Genomic DNA, 14971 nt, shown 5'->3' on the forward strand with positions numbered 1-14971 from the left:
AAAGAGCCGTTGGGATTGAGGGCGGCTGAAAAGTCGTCTCGAGGCTTCGATACAGCCGAGCTTTAGCCGATCGGGTTTCAGAGCGCCATGGTTTTGCCGCGCTAATCCCCATCTGGCCTCAGCAGCTTGTCGCGCTCACTCTCACTCACTCGCTCAGTGAACTACCTAATTCACCCCTTCTCATCGTCTGAACCTCGATAAACCCCGTGTCGCAATGGCTGGGCTTGTGGCATATGCAAGCTCTGATGAGGAAGGAGAAGATGAACAGCCTCAATCACAAGAGGCACCTCCTCAGGTATGAAGCATTCTGGGCTTCGTCTGTGATTGCATTTCACTAACACGCTTGGCAGGTCGCCACACAGGCAGCAGCCCTCGAGGCTGATGAGGCTCAGAAGGAAGGGGGTCAAATAGCAGATAAACCAGCAGAAGACGCACCATCTTCACCGAGACAAGACGTCGAGAACCCACCACAGCCAGCGACTATTGGCCCCATCCTCCCCGACGCAGTACCTCTAGGCCCATCTCTTCCACCCGTTGATGCGCCTGTCACCACCCTTCCAGATCCCGATGAGCCCACGGATGCACCCTCGTCCCCCTATTCCTCCAACCGCGGGCTGATTCACCACCTCACGCTCCCCTCCGTGCCTAATCTTGATATCCCGCCTTCGCCGCCAGGTTCTCCTCCCCTCGAAGCCAACAAGAAAGTCGAACAGTTTCTGCAACTCAAGAAGAAAGGCGTCCACTTCAACTCCAAACTCGAACAGTCTGCGGCACTGAAAAATCCGTCATTAATGGACAAGCTACTGGACTTTGTCGGCATCGACGATGCGGGCCAGTATGAGACGACGCTACCCAAGGAGCTCTGGGATCCTAGGGAGTTTCCAGACTGGGCATTTAGGGACAAGTTGAGCAAAACTAGAGAGAAGATTGCAAAGGAGAAGGAATCGGAGAGAGCTAGTGGCGGTCGGACAACCGTCGACTTTGTTCCATCAACTTCTTCGTCAGGCGGAGGACCAGCCGCCTGGTCAGGAGGGATAAGTTCAAGGGGCGAGAAGCGCAAGGGTGGTTGGAAATAAAAGAGTACGAGACAGTACATGGCAACAACGCAAACCATCTCGATCAGGATACGAAATGGTGGCAGACACGGAAGGGGACGAAGACTCAAGTCATTAATGAATTGCGCGGCCATAGATGGCCACTTTACTATCGAAATACAGACGTCTACAAGGAGGTATCATGAGTCAGAATGCACTGCGACCGGAGGCTTCATCACACATATTCCTGTTGGTACCATTCTCTTTAAAGACAAAAGAAGATCACTCATTGAGTGAAGTGGTATCTGCCCCTCTGCGTCGAGTCACGCGATAGCGAACATCAACCCCCTGAAAGAAGAAAAGGGGGCTTTTTTTTGGCAACACCCAACAGAAGTTCAAAATCAAGAGATCCCTCCTTCACCGGACACCATCCACGGACGAAATGAAGAGATAGAAGAGTAAAGAAAAGATATTGTCATAGGCATTTTGTCGACAGGTATGACTGTAGTTGAACAATGTTTTATGAGCTGGCGCAGCCGACGGAGGTGCCAAGAGACTTCTTGATGATGCTACCAATATCGAGGGTAAGGGTCTGGTTGTTGGCAGAGAGGGCGTCGAGGAAGTACTGGAGCGTCGCGCCGTCATTGCGAACGGCAGAGCCCCGGAGCTTGATGTCGACGATTCCGGTCTTGCAGTACTTGGGACTCCGAACGATGTCGAGGACCTTGAGCTGGTCAAGTGTAGCACTAATGGGGACCTTGTTGCTGCCAGGGACAAGGAGGAGGTTGGGGATAGTAAAGTTGCCAATGTCGGTGCCGTCAATGAAGTTGGTGAAGGTAGCGTTGCCCTAGAAATGTATGTCAGCATGAAGAACGACTACTATGCGAGCAAATACTCGAGCGGTGCGTGCATGGAGTCGACTTACAATGTCGAGAGTGAAGTAAGAGGCGTTGGGGATATCGGAGAGGCCGGTGAAGTTTGGCTGGCCCTCTTTGGCAGTCATGTTGATCTTGGCGTTGTCGACCGAGATACCGTCGAACAGGTTGAGGCCGTTCATGGTAATGGTCTTCTTGAAGGTAACGCCAAACTTGGTGGACAGGCCGGACGGCTTCACCTTGGTTCGACCCTCAATGGTGACGCGAAGGGTCTTGTTGGCGGCAAACCAGACGTTGAAGGTGTTGAAAGCATCAGGGTTCTGGATCTGGACCTCCTGGCTGATGTTGACCTGCTGGTGCTTGTCGCCGTTGGTGGCGGGGAAGGAGATGTTGACGAAAGGAGTGTGATCGGGGAGATCCTCAAGATATATGACGCCGTCAAAGGGGTCGATCTTTGCGCTGATGGAGCCATCGGTGGTGATGGTAGAGTTGATCTCCAGCTTGATGCTGTCAGGCTTGGTGTTGAGGACGTTTACGCCCTGGACTTCCAGCTTGGAATCGTTGACCTTGCTCTGGGCAATCTTGGGAACGCCAACAAAGATGCTGGACGAAGAGGCGTCAGTAGGACTCTCACATGGATACAACCGGTAATTCCAGCCCTCTCAAGATCAACACTTACACTAAGCAGACGACGAGAACAACGATGCAGATGAGTGCGAGCAGATACGCCCACCAGAAACGCTTGAAGTGACGAGCAATCGATTGCTTTCGAGTAGTCGCGGGCGCGGCTGCCGGATAGGTCCTGCTCTCGGTCTGAGAGATATCGATGCCATCGTTCTCCTGCTTGTCAGACATTTTGCCTGCCTTTTCTGCCAATCTGCAGAATTTGCGCGTGTCTGTAATATATAGTAGGTACTATGTCCTCCGTATACTGGCTCGTGCTTATGAGTGGAGGAAGAAGAGCGAGAACCACGGGGGGACGAGAAATCTTCGAGGTCGTTTCCTCCGAAGTTGATAGATATAAGACCCTCGTAATAAAAATCTTTCGTTCCAGTCGTTGCAGAAACCGGACACAGTTTGGTCAATTACAAACTCTTCAGAGCCCTCATAAACCTATCCGGCGTTGCTTGGTGTCGTCGATGGCGTTGGCGGCGGCCGGCAGATGGATCGGAGGCGCTCGCGAAACCTCCACAGAACAGACGTTGGGAGGAGGAAAAAAACAGGGCCGGGGGTGCGCCAAGGAGATCGAATCTGGAGATGGCGATGCTTAAGTACGAATTGCTTGAGCGAACACAGGACAAGGAACCTCAGCGCGACATGGGAGCAGCGGGACGACAAAAGACGGGCAGGGGCAAGATTGGCGGGCAGGGAGGGTCATGGGCCAGTTGCTAGCAGTGCTGTAGACGGCTAGTACATACTTGCCGCTGTTGGCAGCAGCTGCTGGCGATGGCTGCTCTATCCATGTACCTGATGTCGTGGGAATTGCTGCTACGAGTTACTACCTTAGACTACAAGTTCGTGCTGTCAGTCTTTTCTTGTTTGCATCGAGTCCGGTGATGCTTCGCGCCCCTCCCCTCCATCTCTTCTTTGCTGTCCCCCTCCGGCTCTAGTCGACGCCATCACGCATCATCGAAGCCATCTCCAGCCCTCCAGCCTCAACACCACCAGGCTCGCTGGCTGTCCTCCATGTTTCGGTGCTAGTCCGACCCTCGAGCCCTCCCGCTAATATCCCCAAGTGCCCTCCAAGCGTCGCCCTCCTGGGAAGCGAAAACGTCCGTCGCCCAACCCTGGGCTCCGCGCGGGCTCCGATTTTTCCTGTGGCCTCTTCCCTGCTCATCTGCATCTAGCTCGAAGCCACTCTCGGCCGCCAATCTCCACCATCCCCTGCAAACGTGCAGCGATTTGCAGCCAGCTAGACTCGGTACATGAAGGACGCGGCGGGGAGGTATCGCGCCATTCCCGGTTGGGCAGTCCCCCGAGGCTGCTCTTTTCCTGCCCTGGTCGCCAGAGCCTCCCCGCAAAAGACACTGGATAGAACCGCTGGTCAGTGAGAGACAAGGTATGCGCAGTACCACGGGCAGCCAGTATCAGCAGCTGCAAAGTACGAGGACGACATTGGTAATAGCTCGTACCAGACGGGCTACCGCTGCTGTAGGGGAGTGACAGTTAAGCTGCTGGTACTCGACAAGTACTTCCTGGATGCGGCACCTTTGCGCTGCAGTCCGGGGCTCGGATGAATCGCCGCGGCGTATTACAGTATAAAACAGGCAAGAACGTAGACTAGGTAGGTAGGACCTTGAGAAAGTTAGAAGTACCTTCCCTGCTAGTTGTGGCACGATGGTACCAACGTGCGCCACTCTCCCATCCTCCCATCCAAATCCTCCTCCCAACAGCCTCCTCTGCAGCCATCCTCTGTTTGACTGATTGACGCCTGCATGGCCCCCAGAGACGACGAGAACTGCATTTCCAGCTGCATGGATGGTGTTCACACAAGCCGCTAACACGAAGATCCCTCGGCATCTCTTTTGCATCGAGGGTTACACGTGAAAGTCGACGTCGACGCACCCAGCTAGCAAGAGGATGCAAAGGAGAAGGGCCAAGTTGAGCATTTGAAGAGTTCAGCTTATGAGACAAACCTTTGCTTGACAGCTGCGGCCAGAAGCCGTCCTGGACTCGAGTCGCAGAGCATCTCGTCAACTGTGGGCTAATCAATCACAGTCCATTGGATGGGGACGTTCAGATACTACGTAAATGTCTTCTTGCACGCGACCCTCTCGCCCCGTCGAAGCTGGGTTGGTGGACTCCGCTTGACTCGGCGACAAGCCGCACTTTGCACCTATCCAACGAGTATCGTCAATGATACCGCTGCGCCTTCGAAATGGCTTCTTCTGCTCGTCTACCCATTTTCAATCAACTCTGCCACATGCCCAGTGGCAACCGCGAAAAGGGGCCTCAAACAGACCGAGCCAAGCTAGGCGAAAGGGCCGAGTTGGAGAAACACAGCCAATCTACGCCAGAAGACGAGGGCCGGCCTCCTCTGGCTGCTCTCCATGCAACCATGCCAGAGAGTATCCACAGCTTCCCACACAACCTTCAGAGAGCCTGCAGGAGATGCTTTCCTGACTGGGAACCGTTCCGGCGAGCCACCGGGCCGCACTTGAAGACGCCACCGCATCTCATCATCTTTCAAACTGCACTACGGACTAATACTGCTGTCAGAAGATCTCCGTACCGACATATTACGAGTTCGAAAACACGAGAGTAACTCCAGATACTGCTACTAGTAGTACTGTACGTCTGAGCCTGGCTTGCCTGGTACGTGGTATCTCAGGGCGGCAGCACTTGGACTAAGCACCCAGACTGACGGACAGACTCGCAACCAACGGAGTTTGGGGGCATCCCTGGACTTCGTACGAAGCACCCAGCTGGAGAAAGAGAAAACGCATCATACAGTTCGCCTGCAGGCCGTACGGAATTGGGGTAACGTCGTCTCGTCAGCTTGACACCGTTACACCAAGCAGAAAGTTCTGTCCCTTGTCTGCCGGCCATTAGTACCTGATCTTGGCCTGGCCCCGGCTGAGGCGATTCATGCAATGACAGGCGGCCGCTTCGAGACAACGGCAGCTAGCGAACACGATTGGCAGAGCGGAAATAAACGACCTCCACTTTCCTCTGATGAGACTCCTGTCGGAGGAAAGAAACTCCAATCAAAAAGACACCAGGTTCCGTGTGTGAGGCAACGAAACAAGCGCGTTTGGTGAACTTTCCCGCCTCTCGGCATGATGCGACGAGTCTCAGCTTGCGAGGACGATGCCTTTGTCATCGCATTGGAGAGGAGTTGAGGCCGTGACTTTTAGATTCTTACGACACAGCCATACCGCAGCCAAGGGCTTAGGACTTGCATCCTACCACTAATAACGACTGTGGGCTCCACACCATCAAACTGCGGCGGTAGACCCGGCGTCGTGGGCTTGAATGTCGCCGTTCAACCAATCGCAGACGGTCGACGTTTTCCAGACTTCCTTGCCATCGAAGGGCTGGCTCATGTGCCTCGAGGTTTTGCCACGACAAACCTAATTCTATAGCACCAGCTGCTACACGACAGGTTTCCTCGCTGTCAAGCTACCCGTCCGTCTATCCTCGCATGGCAACTCCGGAAGCCCGGATATTAATGGACAACACCGTTCGAAGAGCAAACGTTCCCCTACGTTCCATATGAGTTCGCGGGGTGGCGTGGCAGCCATCTCTTTCTTAGCGCCAGCAAGCAAGCTTCGAGAGCACTTTCAATGTAAATACGAAGAGCCATAGACAAACGCGCCTGACATGCAGGATACCAGCCCAGCAACCAGGATACCTATGGATTGAAACACCAACGGACGCAAGAGACATTACGTTATGGTCGCAATCCTGAATCTATACTATTTTTTTGAGCCGAGGCACCCTTGACTCTTGCTCACGCATCCAATTTTTGAGCTGGGCTGCAATGCTGCGCTTACACGGAGACCGTTGTACGGCCGTTGCCAGATTCAGCTGCGGCACATGCCCGTGACGAGTTTCTCGTCATACAAAACGAGGTACTCCGGCTTGTGAGGCCAAAGCTCTGGGATTCGAACTTGTGAAGAATAGCATGCCAAATCGCAGGACGGCCATGCCCAGGAGCAGGTGGGATCCTGGCGTACGAGCTACAAGCTTGTACAACTCAACCCGCGGCATCATCACGCATGTGTATCAGTGAAGGTTGACCAGCTCCCAAAAGAGCCGTGCGCCCGTCTCCTCATCTTGCTGATCCAGATCACCGCGACCTCCGATGAAGAACTTATGAACAGCCTGGGCCACTCCGCCGGGATATGGGGTACAGGCAGACATGCTGATCTGCTGTCAACATCACTTTGTCACGCGAATAGTAGCTCCAACTCGGCAACCCGGACGACACTCTTGTGAATCTATTTCTGGAACGGTCAATGAGTCTACAGGTCTAGGCTCTTTCGCCTGTACATCTCGCTTGCTTGCTGTCTATTCTAGCCTAGCAGAAACCTTGGCAAACCTATCAGAGCCTCTTCAATGATAATACTGGAACTAAGCATCACCGTCTTCCCCAGCTTTTGATCGCTCGCAGCTGCAGAGCGCTAGTGGGTGTGCTACCCACCCCAGCCCACCAACCCCCGCCTGCAGTTTGTGTGAGCCATCACGAGCAGCCGAGGAAGCATATGACAGCAGCTGCATCACAGCTTGGGCTTTGCCCACAGCCCCGGCTGCCCCAGGTCCGCAGGTCCGTCATAAATGTCTCTCTCCACACGGCGCGTGTTGATCTGGGGCCCCAGAGTCAGCTATATTGCACCAGAGATAGTCCAAGATGAGATTCCGGGGGCGTCATTTTCTTCCCTAGTCTCCGGATTCGCTCCGGGGGACGCGGGGAAGAAGACGAAGAATGGGGACTTACAAATCTTGGACCGAGCTCCTGTATGTTCTTCACTCCGAGGAGTCTCATACATGTGGCCGTCTCCGCTTCAAGAACTATTGAGGGCCGACATCACCCGAATCGTCAGAAATACTTGCTCCTTCCGATGTGAAATATGACGTGTAGGGGAGGAAAAGAGGCACAGAGATTGACAGAGGCGGTGATGACACGGTTCACTCCCTAGGCAGTTCGCGCCAGGACATCACACCGCCGTCGCTACGACGATCAAGGTAGGGTCATCATCTCGGGACCCGAGATGGAGACACATTGCCTTGCCTTTGGGATTCGGGGCATCAACTCACTTTCTAGTGTTCGCTCCACGCCAGCAGCGCCTCCGGCTCCAAGGCCAAACAGGGCCGCACGGCCTATACCCACGGCTTTGGCACCGAGACAAAGAGCTTTAACAACATCGGTGCCTCTCTTGATGCCGCCGTCGATCCAAACTTCGATCTTGTCGAAAACTTCGGGACAATACTTCCTGATTTCAAGCAGAACATGAACTGGGGGTGAGGCTGTGTCCAGCGCTCTGCCGCCGTGGTTCGAGAGGATGATGGCCTTGACCTGGGGCGCGTACTTGGCAGCAAGGTAAGCGTCTTCGTACGTGTGAACGCCCTTGAGTACGATGGGTAAGTCTGTGTGCTTCGTCAGCCACGGCAGCGTCGTCTGCCATGTCAAGTCGCTGGCCGTGCCAAAGAAGAGCTGCTGGCCCACGCCGCCACCCCCAGGCCGCTTCTCCTGGCCGCCCTTGACCCCTGGTTCGACTACGAAGCCTTTGTCCATGTTCGATTTCTCGTCAATCTCGCGCTTGCCCGGCACGGGGGCATCGAGCGTCAGGCAGATGAGCTTGAATCTGTCCTTCATCTTGTTGATGCGTCGCAGCATCTCTTCGCTCCGCTCGCGGCGGTTCTGCACGTATAGCTGCCACCCAAAGATCTGGCCCGGCTTTGCTTCGGAAGAGATTTCCTCTGGTGTCATTGAGGAGTTGTTGGAGATGAGCTGAAGGGCCCCGAACTTGGCTGCTGCCCTGGCGATGCCAAGCTCGCCGTCTGGGTGGGCCAGCCTGGCCATGGCGGCCGGGCTGACGTATATGGGGAGGCCAACCTTGTGGCCGAGGAGGGTTGTCGACAGGTCGCACTGCGTGCAGTCGACAAAGACGCGAGGCCGTAGCAGGATGTCTCGGAACACTGTGGTGTTGAAAGTCTTTGTGATCATGTCATCGCTGGCAGAGTAGTAGTAGGCCCACGCCTTTTTCGAGATGCGCTTGGTGGCCTCGGCCTCTATCTCGTCGAGGTTGAGGAGCGTCTCGAGAGGCGCGGGAGTGTTGTCGTCGCCATCTTTCTTGACCGGCGCCGGCTGCGTGTCGATCATGCTGGCAGGATCAATCTTGCCCAGCTTGGCCTCGGGCTTGAGCTCGTCCAGCGTGCCGGACGGGTGGATGGGGTCGAATTCCTCGGTGGCATCCTTGCCGGCCAGCTGGAGAATCACCTTTGCGCCGCCCGGGTGCGAGGAGAGGAAGTCGGTCACGTCGTACACATGGCCGTAGAGGATGACCCAGCAGCTGTCGGCGGTGTTGTGCTTTGCGACTGCAGACATTCGGGTGAGTTATGCGGGGGAGCAGCTTCAACGGGGCGACGGCAGGACGTACCTTCGGCGGCATCGAATACCTTGGCCATTGTGTTGGTAGTCGATTGTCGTCGCAATGTCTCGACTACGCGGTGTTATGGAGGGATTGGAGGTGACATGAGTTTCGGCAATCTGACAGCACGTCGTCTCTTAATTCAACGATTGGACCATTCGCCGAACTCGCCCAGCCGGCTATTACTGCTACTACTGCTAGTACTGCACGCAAACAAGGGGGGAGGTTTTAGCCTTGTGTGGGGAAGAGGGAGCTGTTTGCTCCTCACCGAGCCCAAACTTCCCACCAATGAGCATGGCGCTGTCGGTAATACTTCTGTTTGAATGCTCAGGATCTTATCATTCCATTTGGGCACGGGAGCGGCTGCGTGCATACATCGTTATCCTGCACGAATGAGTTGATTGATGGTTGATCTGATGCTCCGAGTCGCTCCATGGCATGAGCGGTGTGAGCGTTGCAAGTTCGACCTTGTATCATGTTTGTCTTTTGCAGAGCTGGAGGACCTATCAAGCAATCGAAGCCACCATCAGACGAATCTCATCACTTCCTGTTGGAGTAATTCCAGTGATTCCACAGAACTCAGCAATTGTCCGGCATATCTCCGCCCAACGGCCGACCCGCTCCGGCATCCCATCGGGCCCGGTTTCGGGGGTGGCCCTTTGCATAGCGAACAAAAGCAGCAGCAGCGAAGGCGCGGGGACCTTGCTGGGCCGAACGGGACAAACAAGGCCGAAATATTTTGACGTGAGTCAAGCAAAAGACAGCCAAACGCAGGTTGCGCGGCCACGGCGGCGTCTTGATTGGAAGCTGGAAAGGGCGCCGCCGGCTTTTAGCCCGCCTTTAGCCGACCGTTTCCTATCGCGGCAAAGAAGTAGATACGAAGCCTCGGTGACCTCATAGCTTCCGCCGGGATATCTCCGCGCAAATTGTTTCTATGCTTTCATCTATTTGAGAGAAGAAAGCTTCTATCGTAGCATCATACATACAGGTTTCAGTTCAAGAACGAAAGAGGGCTGCTGTGGTGCCAAAAGAACTGGAAACATCATTTTCTTTTGTTTACGTCTTTTCTTTCGATACTCGAGCATACCACATATAGAAATCGAAATGCGCTCGACAGCTTCCGCAGCCAGGGCCCTCGCGGACGTTGCGTGCCGGCCCTGCGCACGATGCCGCCTCCAAGCAGCAGCAGCAGCAGCATCGCGATCATCCGTCGTCACGTCGCCCCTGACGAGGCCGAGTCCGAGGGGAGCGTCGCATAGCATCGTCGCGGCTCACCACGTGGGGTACGGGAACGCTTCCTTCTTCTCGAGCAGCGCGGCCGGGGCGTCCGCGACATCCGCGCCCTCGCAGACGTCATCATCACCAACAGCAACAGAAGAAGAAGAAGCATCGTCGTCGTCGTCGTCAACAGAATCAGCGCCGGCAAAGCCGTCATCGTCACCGCCATTGAACCACTACGACATCTTCCCCGAGACGCTGCCCCTCGGGCCTCCCCCCCGCGGCCATTTCCCCATCGACGTGCGCGCCCTCCGCCGCGAATTCCTCCGCCTCCAGGCCCGCCACCACCCAGACATGCACCACCACCACCACCACCACCACCACCACGACGCTTCCTCCTCCTCCGGGGGTCAGCAGGGCCCCGGTACTACCGCCAAGGCCCGCGCGGAGGCGACCTCGGCGCTCATCAACGAAGCCTACAAGACGCTTTCCAACCCGCTCCTGCGCGCGCAGTACCTGCTCTCCCTGCGGGGCGTGGACGTCGCCACGGACGAGACGATGCAGGTCGACGACCCGAGCCTGCTGGCGCTCGTCCTCGAGGCGCACGAGGAGATCTCGGACGCCGAGAGGGAGGAGGACCTCGCGGCGCTGAGGAGGACGAATGACGAGCGCATCAGGCAGAGCGAGGAGGTGCTCGAGCGGGCGTTTCGGGAGGATGACGTGCAGGCTGCCAAGCGGGAGGCTGTGCGGTTGCGGTACTGGGTCAATATCAAGGAGAGTCTTGATAATTGGGAGGAGGGAAGGCCTGTTGTGCTGCAGCACTGAGATTTCTTTCTTTTGTTGCTATATGGGGGGGAAAAGGTTGGTGTTTGGGAGGTGTTTGTATAGACGTGGGATGATTTAAACTACCTGGCCTACTATGGGGATGTAGCATATGTATTTGTACTCGACTCACATCTGTAGTATATAAGAGGAACTCTTCCATCAAGTAGAGATAAATGAGGAAGCAAAAGAAATATCGTACAGACCGGTGAAAGTCGAGCTCACTAGTATGTTCAACACGTACGTACGTCGGCCTCTTCACGCATCTCGACTGGATAACAAGTCTCTATAAAGATAAAAGACGCAGAGGCAGAAATCAAATGCCCATCAGCAAATATACAATTACATACCTACTTATATCAAGCAAACTACTAGATCAATCCCCAAGAAAGAGCATGACCCGATGCCACGGCCGCAACTCATTGTATATCCCTCCAGTCCATCCTGTCCCTATCCCGTCCCAATTCGCACCCCAACGCCAGTCATGCATGTTCCCATACATAATACGGACATCAAATGAAAGGACAAATATTATAAAGTTAAGTGCGAGACATGAAAGGGTGAATCATGTGCATAGAAAAGAAGAAAAGAAAGCAAAAAAATCCGTCATGAGGATTGAATTCATGTGCAAGAAGAAAACAAAAGTCCAATTTGCTCCTTTTTTACCCCATTGATTTTGATGTAGTACTCCGTATGCACCGTGAATATTGCCCCTTTCATCGCTGATACGCCGGCAATTGCTCCCCGTCATCATGATGGCGTCTCCCATTTGTGTGCGCACTGCCGGATGGTGCTGCATCGGCTCGATATCCCGGAGAATGGTCCTCGTCTTCTTCATCCAGCGTGGGCGCAGTCGGTTCGGCATCGGCCGCCATGTCCTCTTCCCGAGGAGCCCGACCGGGGCCGCCACTTCGCTCCATGTCCTCGGGAAATTCGGGCGGCGCGCTGGCTTCCTGCATCAGCCGCCTGCGTTCGAGTTCCTGTTTATCCTCCCTGGCGTCTACCAGCGGGCTGATGGCGGCTGTGAGCTCTTCTTCTGTTGGAGCCGATGGGCCGGGGTTGTCTTCTTCCCCTGAGTTGCCCGCATAGTGCGGTCGAGGTGTGGCTTGGGCATCGTAAATGTCGTCGTCGTCGGGTGAGGATGGCCCGGCGGGCGGCCGGCTGGGTAGCAGCCTTTGTTCTGCTTGCCGTATGCGATCTTTCTCGGAGAGATTGCTCTGGTCGAGTAGCTGAGGAGGAGGTGGTGTGTATGATGGCGCAAGGCCGTGGTGATTCGGTTGTATATAGCTCGGGTGAGAAGGACGAGGAGGGGAGTAGGATGGTCGTCGACGATTTGTATGCGGAGGAAAGTATTGCTGTGGTGGCGGGCCATGGGGGTGAGGATTGTGACGGTCGATGTCTTCGTAGCGGGTGGGGGTTGGGAGAAAACCCATGTCGTCGTCGCTCTCGCCGTTGTCGAGAGTCTTTGATGATGAGGATAGCTTGACGAGCCTCCGGGCCCCTGAGGTGTCCACTGTGCCGACAATGGACTCGATTGTGACGCAAACAATGCCCTTTTGCCTTCTCAGAGGAGCCGTGTCCATGATGTCTATCTGGGCCCCTCTCCTCTGGGAGAACATGCTGATGCTCTGGTCTGTAGCGCTGCTGCTAAATGTGCCGCCGAATCTTGAAGTCTTCCGTGATGGGAAGTGACCGGACAGTCTCCCGCCCAAGTCGACAATGACTTCCACCTGGTACTTGAAGGAGATCATATCTCCAGGAACCCCCTTGATGGTCGGAAACGAGTCGTCGGGAAGCTTGACCGGCACCGTGACCGACGCCTGCATGGTGTTCGGGTCGATGATGAGCGGCGCCGTTGTCTGATCGAGGTCCTTGCGGAACACGCTGATGGAGCCGGCGGACGAGAGGGACAGGCCACCCAACCCCGTGCGCGACCTAGGGTAGATGTCTTCCCTCTGCAATCGGCGAGCATCCTCCCTGGTAAGCATGTCCTTGAACAGCTGCGACGGCGGCGAGGAGTCAATCTTGCCCTGGCGGAAAAGCGTCACGATGACACCAGTCATGCTCTTGACCTGCTTGATGTGCTGCACCGTAACGCGCACCGACACGGCGTCGCCTGGCAGGCAGCCGCCCCTGAGAAGCTCAATGCTGGCGGTGATGGTCTTGTCGTTGACGGCCTGCTGCGCTGTCGTGAGGCCCGTGGTGCCCACCTGTGTTAACTGGGCCGTGTCGCTTCGACTCATGGCGGTGCTGATGCTGCGTCCGCTCTCGCCGCTGATCTCGCTCTGCACGTCGCTCAGCGCTGCTGCCCCTCTTCGTTCGCTTTGGTGTTCGCCAGCAGAGTTCGCACGAGCAGAGGCATCCTCCGTAGCGGTTGGGGTCGGAAACGACTCCCTTGTCTCGGGCTCGGGGGCAGTGACATCGACGGGCTCTGGCGTAGCAAGAGAGCTTTTGTCCAACGCCATTGACGACTTCTTCCTCTTTGTCCTCTTGGATATAGGTTCCAAGAAGATGGTCCTCGGTGGTGGCGGAGGCAAGAGACCGACGTCTATCCTCTCAGCCAGCATGACCTTTCTCTCGCACGTCATCGTCGCCGCCATAGACACCGGCCGCGTGAGGGTTGCCGTGACCATGTACGATATCGTTCCGCGCTCGAACTAGATTTGAAAAGCGAACGTGTCAGCAGGCAGCCGCTTCACGATTCCGATTTGTCCTCGAAAACACATGCCAAGGCATCAAGCGCGCACTATGCGGCCGGGAACTCACGTCAATGCTACTGGGCAGGCCCTTGTCGGGGAACACCAAGTCGAAGCCGAACTCATATCTGCCGGGATCAAGCCTGCCCTCGCCGCTCAGCACCTGCTCGTCCTGGAAGAGGCTTGCGAAGCCATTGCCGTGATACTGCGGGCGCGACGAGCTGCCCCCTTGCGGCAGCGTGGTGGTGTTGCGGACCTTGGCGGCGCCTGCGGGATCCTTGAGCACGCGCACGAAGCCGTGCAGGGTGACGACGAGGTGCGTGATGCGCACCGGCTTGACGACCACGAGAAAGACGGTGCCGTGGACATGGTCGCCGGCGCTGTATTTCCGGTGCGGCTCGTCGCAGAGGATGTGGAAGTCGGTCACGCTGCGATTGCGGTTGCGCAGGGGGAGCGGCAGCGGCAGGTTGAGCGAGCTGCCCAGGCGCGCCAGCAGGCCGGGGCGCGACAGGGACGCGGAGGAGGACGTCGATGCGGGAGCGGTCTTGGGGGCGGGAGGAAGCGTGGGGGTCGGCGTAGAGGTCGAGGCGGATGTTGGTGAGGAGGATGTCGAAGCGGCCGTGGAGGCTCTTCTTGCGGATGGGGATGCTGCGGTGACGACGGACGGGCGCCGCGGCTGGGCGTCGGCAGGGGACGGAGACGGCGAAGCTGGGGTCGGCGCTGGCGAGGACGGCGAGGACGGCGCGCTATCTCTTGTCTCTCTTCCTTCTGGTGCTGGTTCTGGTGCTGGTGTCGGAGCTGGTGCTGCCGCTGCTGTCGAGGCGCCGGGAAGCCATGGCAGCGACACGGACGCCGAGGCCGACGATGTCGACACGCCGCCGCTGCCCCGAGATGCTGGCATGGGCGAGGGCGAGACGAGGCGGGCTCACGGAGTCGCCGGTCGCTGCTACGGCCGTAGGGACGCTGAGGCTGGATCGAGGACGTCGCTGCTCTGCTTCGTTCGTGGCACAAGACAAAGGCCAAGTTCGGGGGGTCGTTCGTGAGACTCGTGGGATTCGCGGATCGTGGTGTTAGCGCTGCTCGAAAGCCCCCCCAGAACGGCAGCGGTTATCCAAGGACAGCGCCCAAAGAAGAAAGAAGCCGTACGATGGGACAAGACAAGACAAGACAATGAATACGTAGTAATCTGGAGATTCAAGAGACAGAGCCAGAATGCGATGATAGAGAAGAAC

The 14971-nt window shown here is 56.3% G+C and overlaps 5 protein-coding genes across 5 annotated transcripts; 2 read left to right on the forward strand and 3 right to left on the reverse strand.

The window, feature by feature from the left end:
* Positions 1–214: 214 nt before the first annotated feature.
* On the forward strand, positions 215–1076 carry BBK36DRAFT_4234 (HCNGP-domain-containing protein; the record flags this gene model as incomplete). Its single annotated transcript, XM_024898068.1, has 2 exons — positions 215–295; positions 351–1076. The coding sequence occupies 2 exons, from the start codon at positions 215–217 to the stop codon at positions 1074–1076; spliced, it is 807 nt and encodes a 268-aa protein (XP_024750410.1).
* Positions 1077–1554: 478 nt separating this feature from the next.
* On the reverse strand, positions 1555–2764 carry BBK36DRAFT_1118161 (hypothetical protein; the record flags this gene model as incomplete). Its single annotated transcript, XM_024890440.1, has 3 exons — positions 1555–1881; positions 1960–2512; positions 2589–2764. The coding sequence occupies 3 exons, from the start codon at positions 2762–2764 to the stop codon at positions 1555–1557; spliced, it is 1056 nt and encodes a 351-aa protein (XP_024750411.1).
* A 4216-nt stretch (positions 2765–6980) lies between these two features.
* On the reverse strand, positions 6981–9047 carry BBK36DRAFT_1135269 (hypothetical protein). Its single transcript, XM_024892582.1, has 4 exons — positions 9013–9047; positions 7670–8950; positions 7350–7423; positions 6981–7218 (listed from the first exon to the last, which is right to left on the reverse strand). The coding sequence occupies exons 1-4, from the start codon at positions 9038–9040 to the stop codon at positions 7132–7134; spliced, it is 1470 nt and encodes a 489-aa protein (XP_024750412.1). The 5' UTR covers positions 9041–9047; the 3' UTR covers positions 6981–7131.
* A 1060-nt stretch (positions 9048–10107) lies between these two features.
* BBK36DRAFT_65677 (Co-chaperone Hsc20) lies at positions 10108–11046 on the forward strand (the record flags this gene model as incomplete). The annotated part of the gene is made up of 2 exons (XM_024898445.1): positions 10108–10281; positions 10432–11046. 2 exons carry the CDS (start codon positions 10108–10110, stop codon positions 11044–11046), a joined length of 789 nt encoding a protein of 262 aa, XP_024750413.1.
* Positions 11047–11759: 713 nt separating this feature from the next.
* BBK36DRAFT_28145 (hypothetical protein) lies at positions 11760–14193 on the reverse strand (the record flags this gene model as incomplete). The annotated part of the gene is made up of 2 exons (XM_024898007.1): positions 11760–13700; positions 13810–14193. Coding segments are annotated over 2 exons (2325 nt in total), but the record flags the coding sequence as incomplete, so codon positions are not given.
* Positions 14194–14971: the final 778 nt, after the last annotated feature.

This window comes from Trichoderma citrinoviride (assembly GCF_003025115.1).
Source record: "Trichoderma citrinoviride strain TUCIM 6016 unplaced genomic scaffold BBK36scaffold_6, whole genome shotgun sequence".
In the NCBI taxonomy this organism is placed as follows: domain Eukaryota; kingdom Fungi; phylum Ascomycota; class Sordariomycetes; order Hypocreales; family Hypocreaceae; genus Trichoderma; species Trichoderma citrinoviride.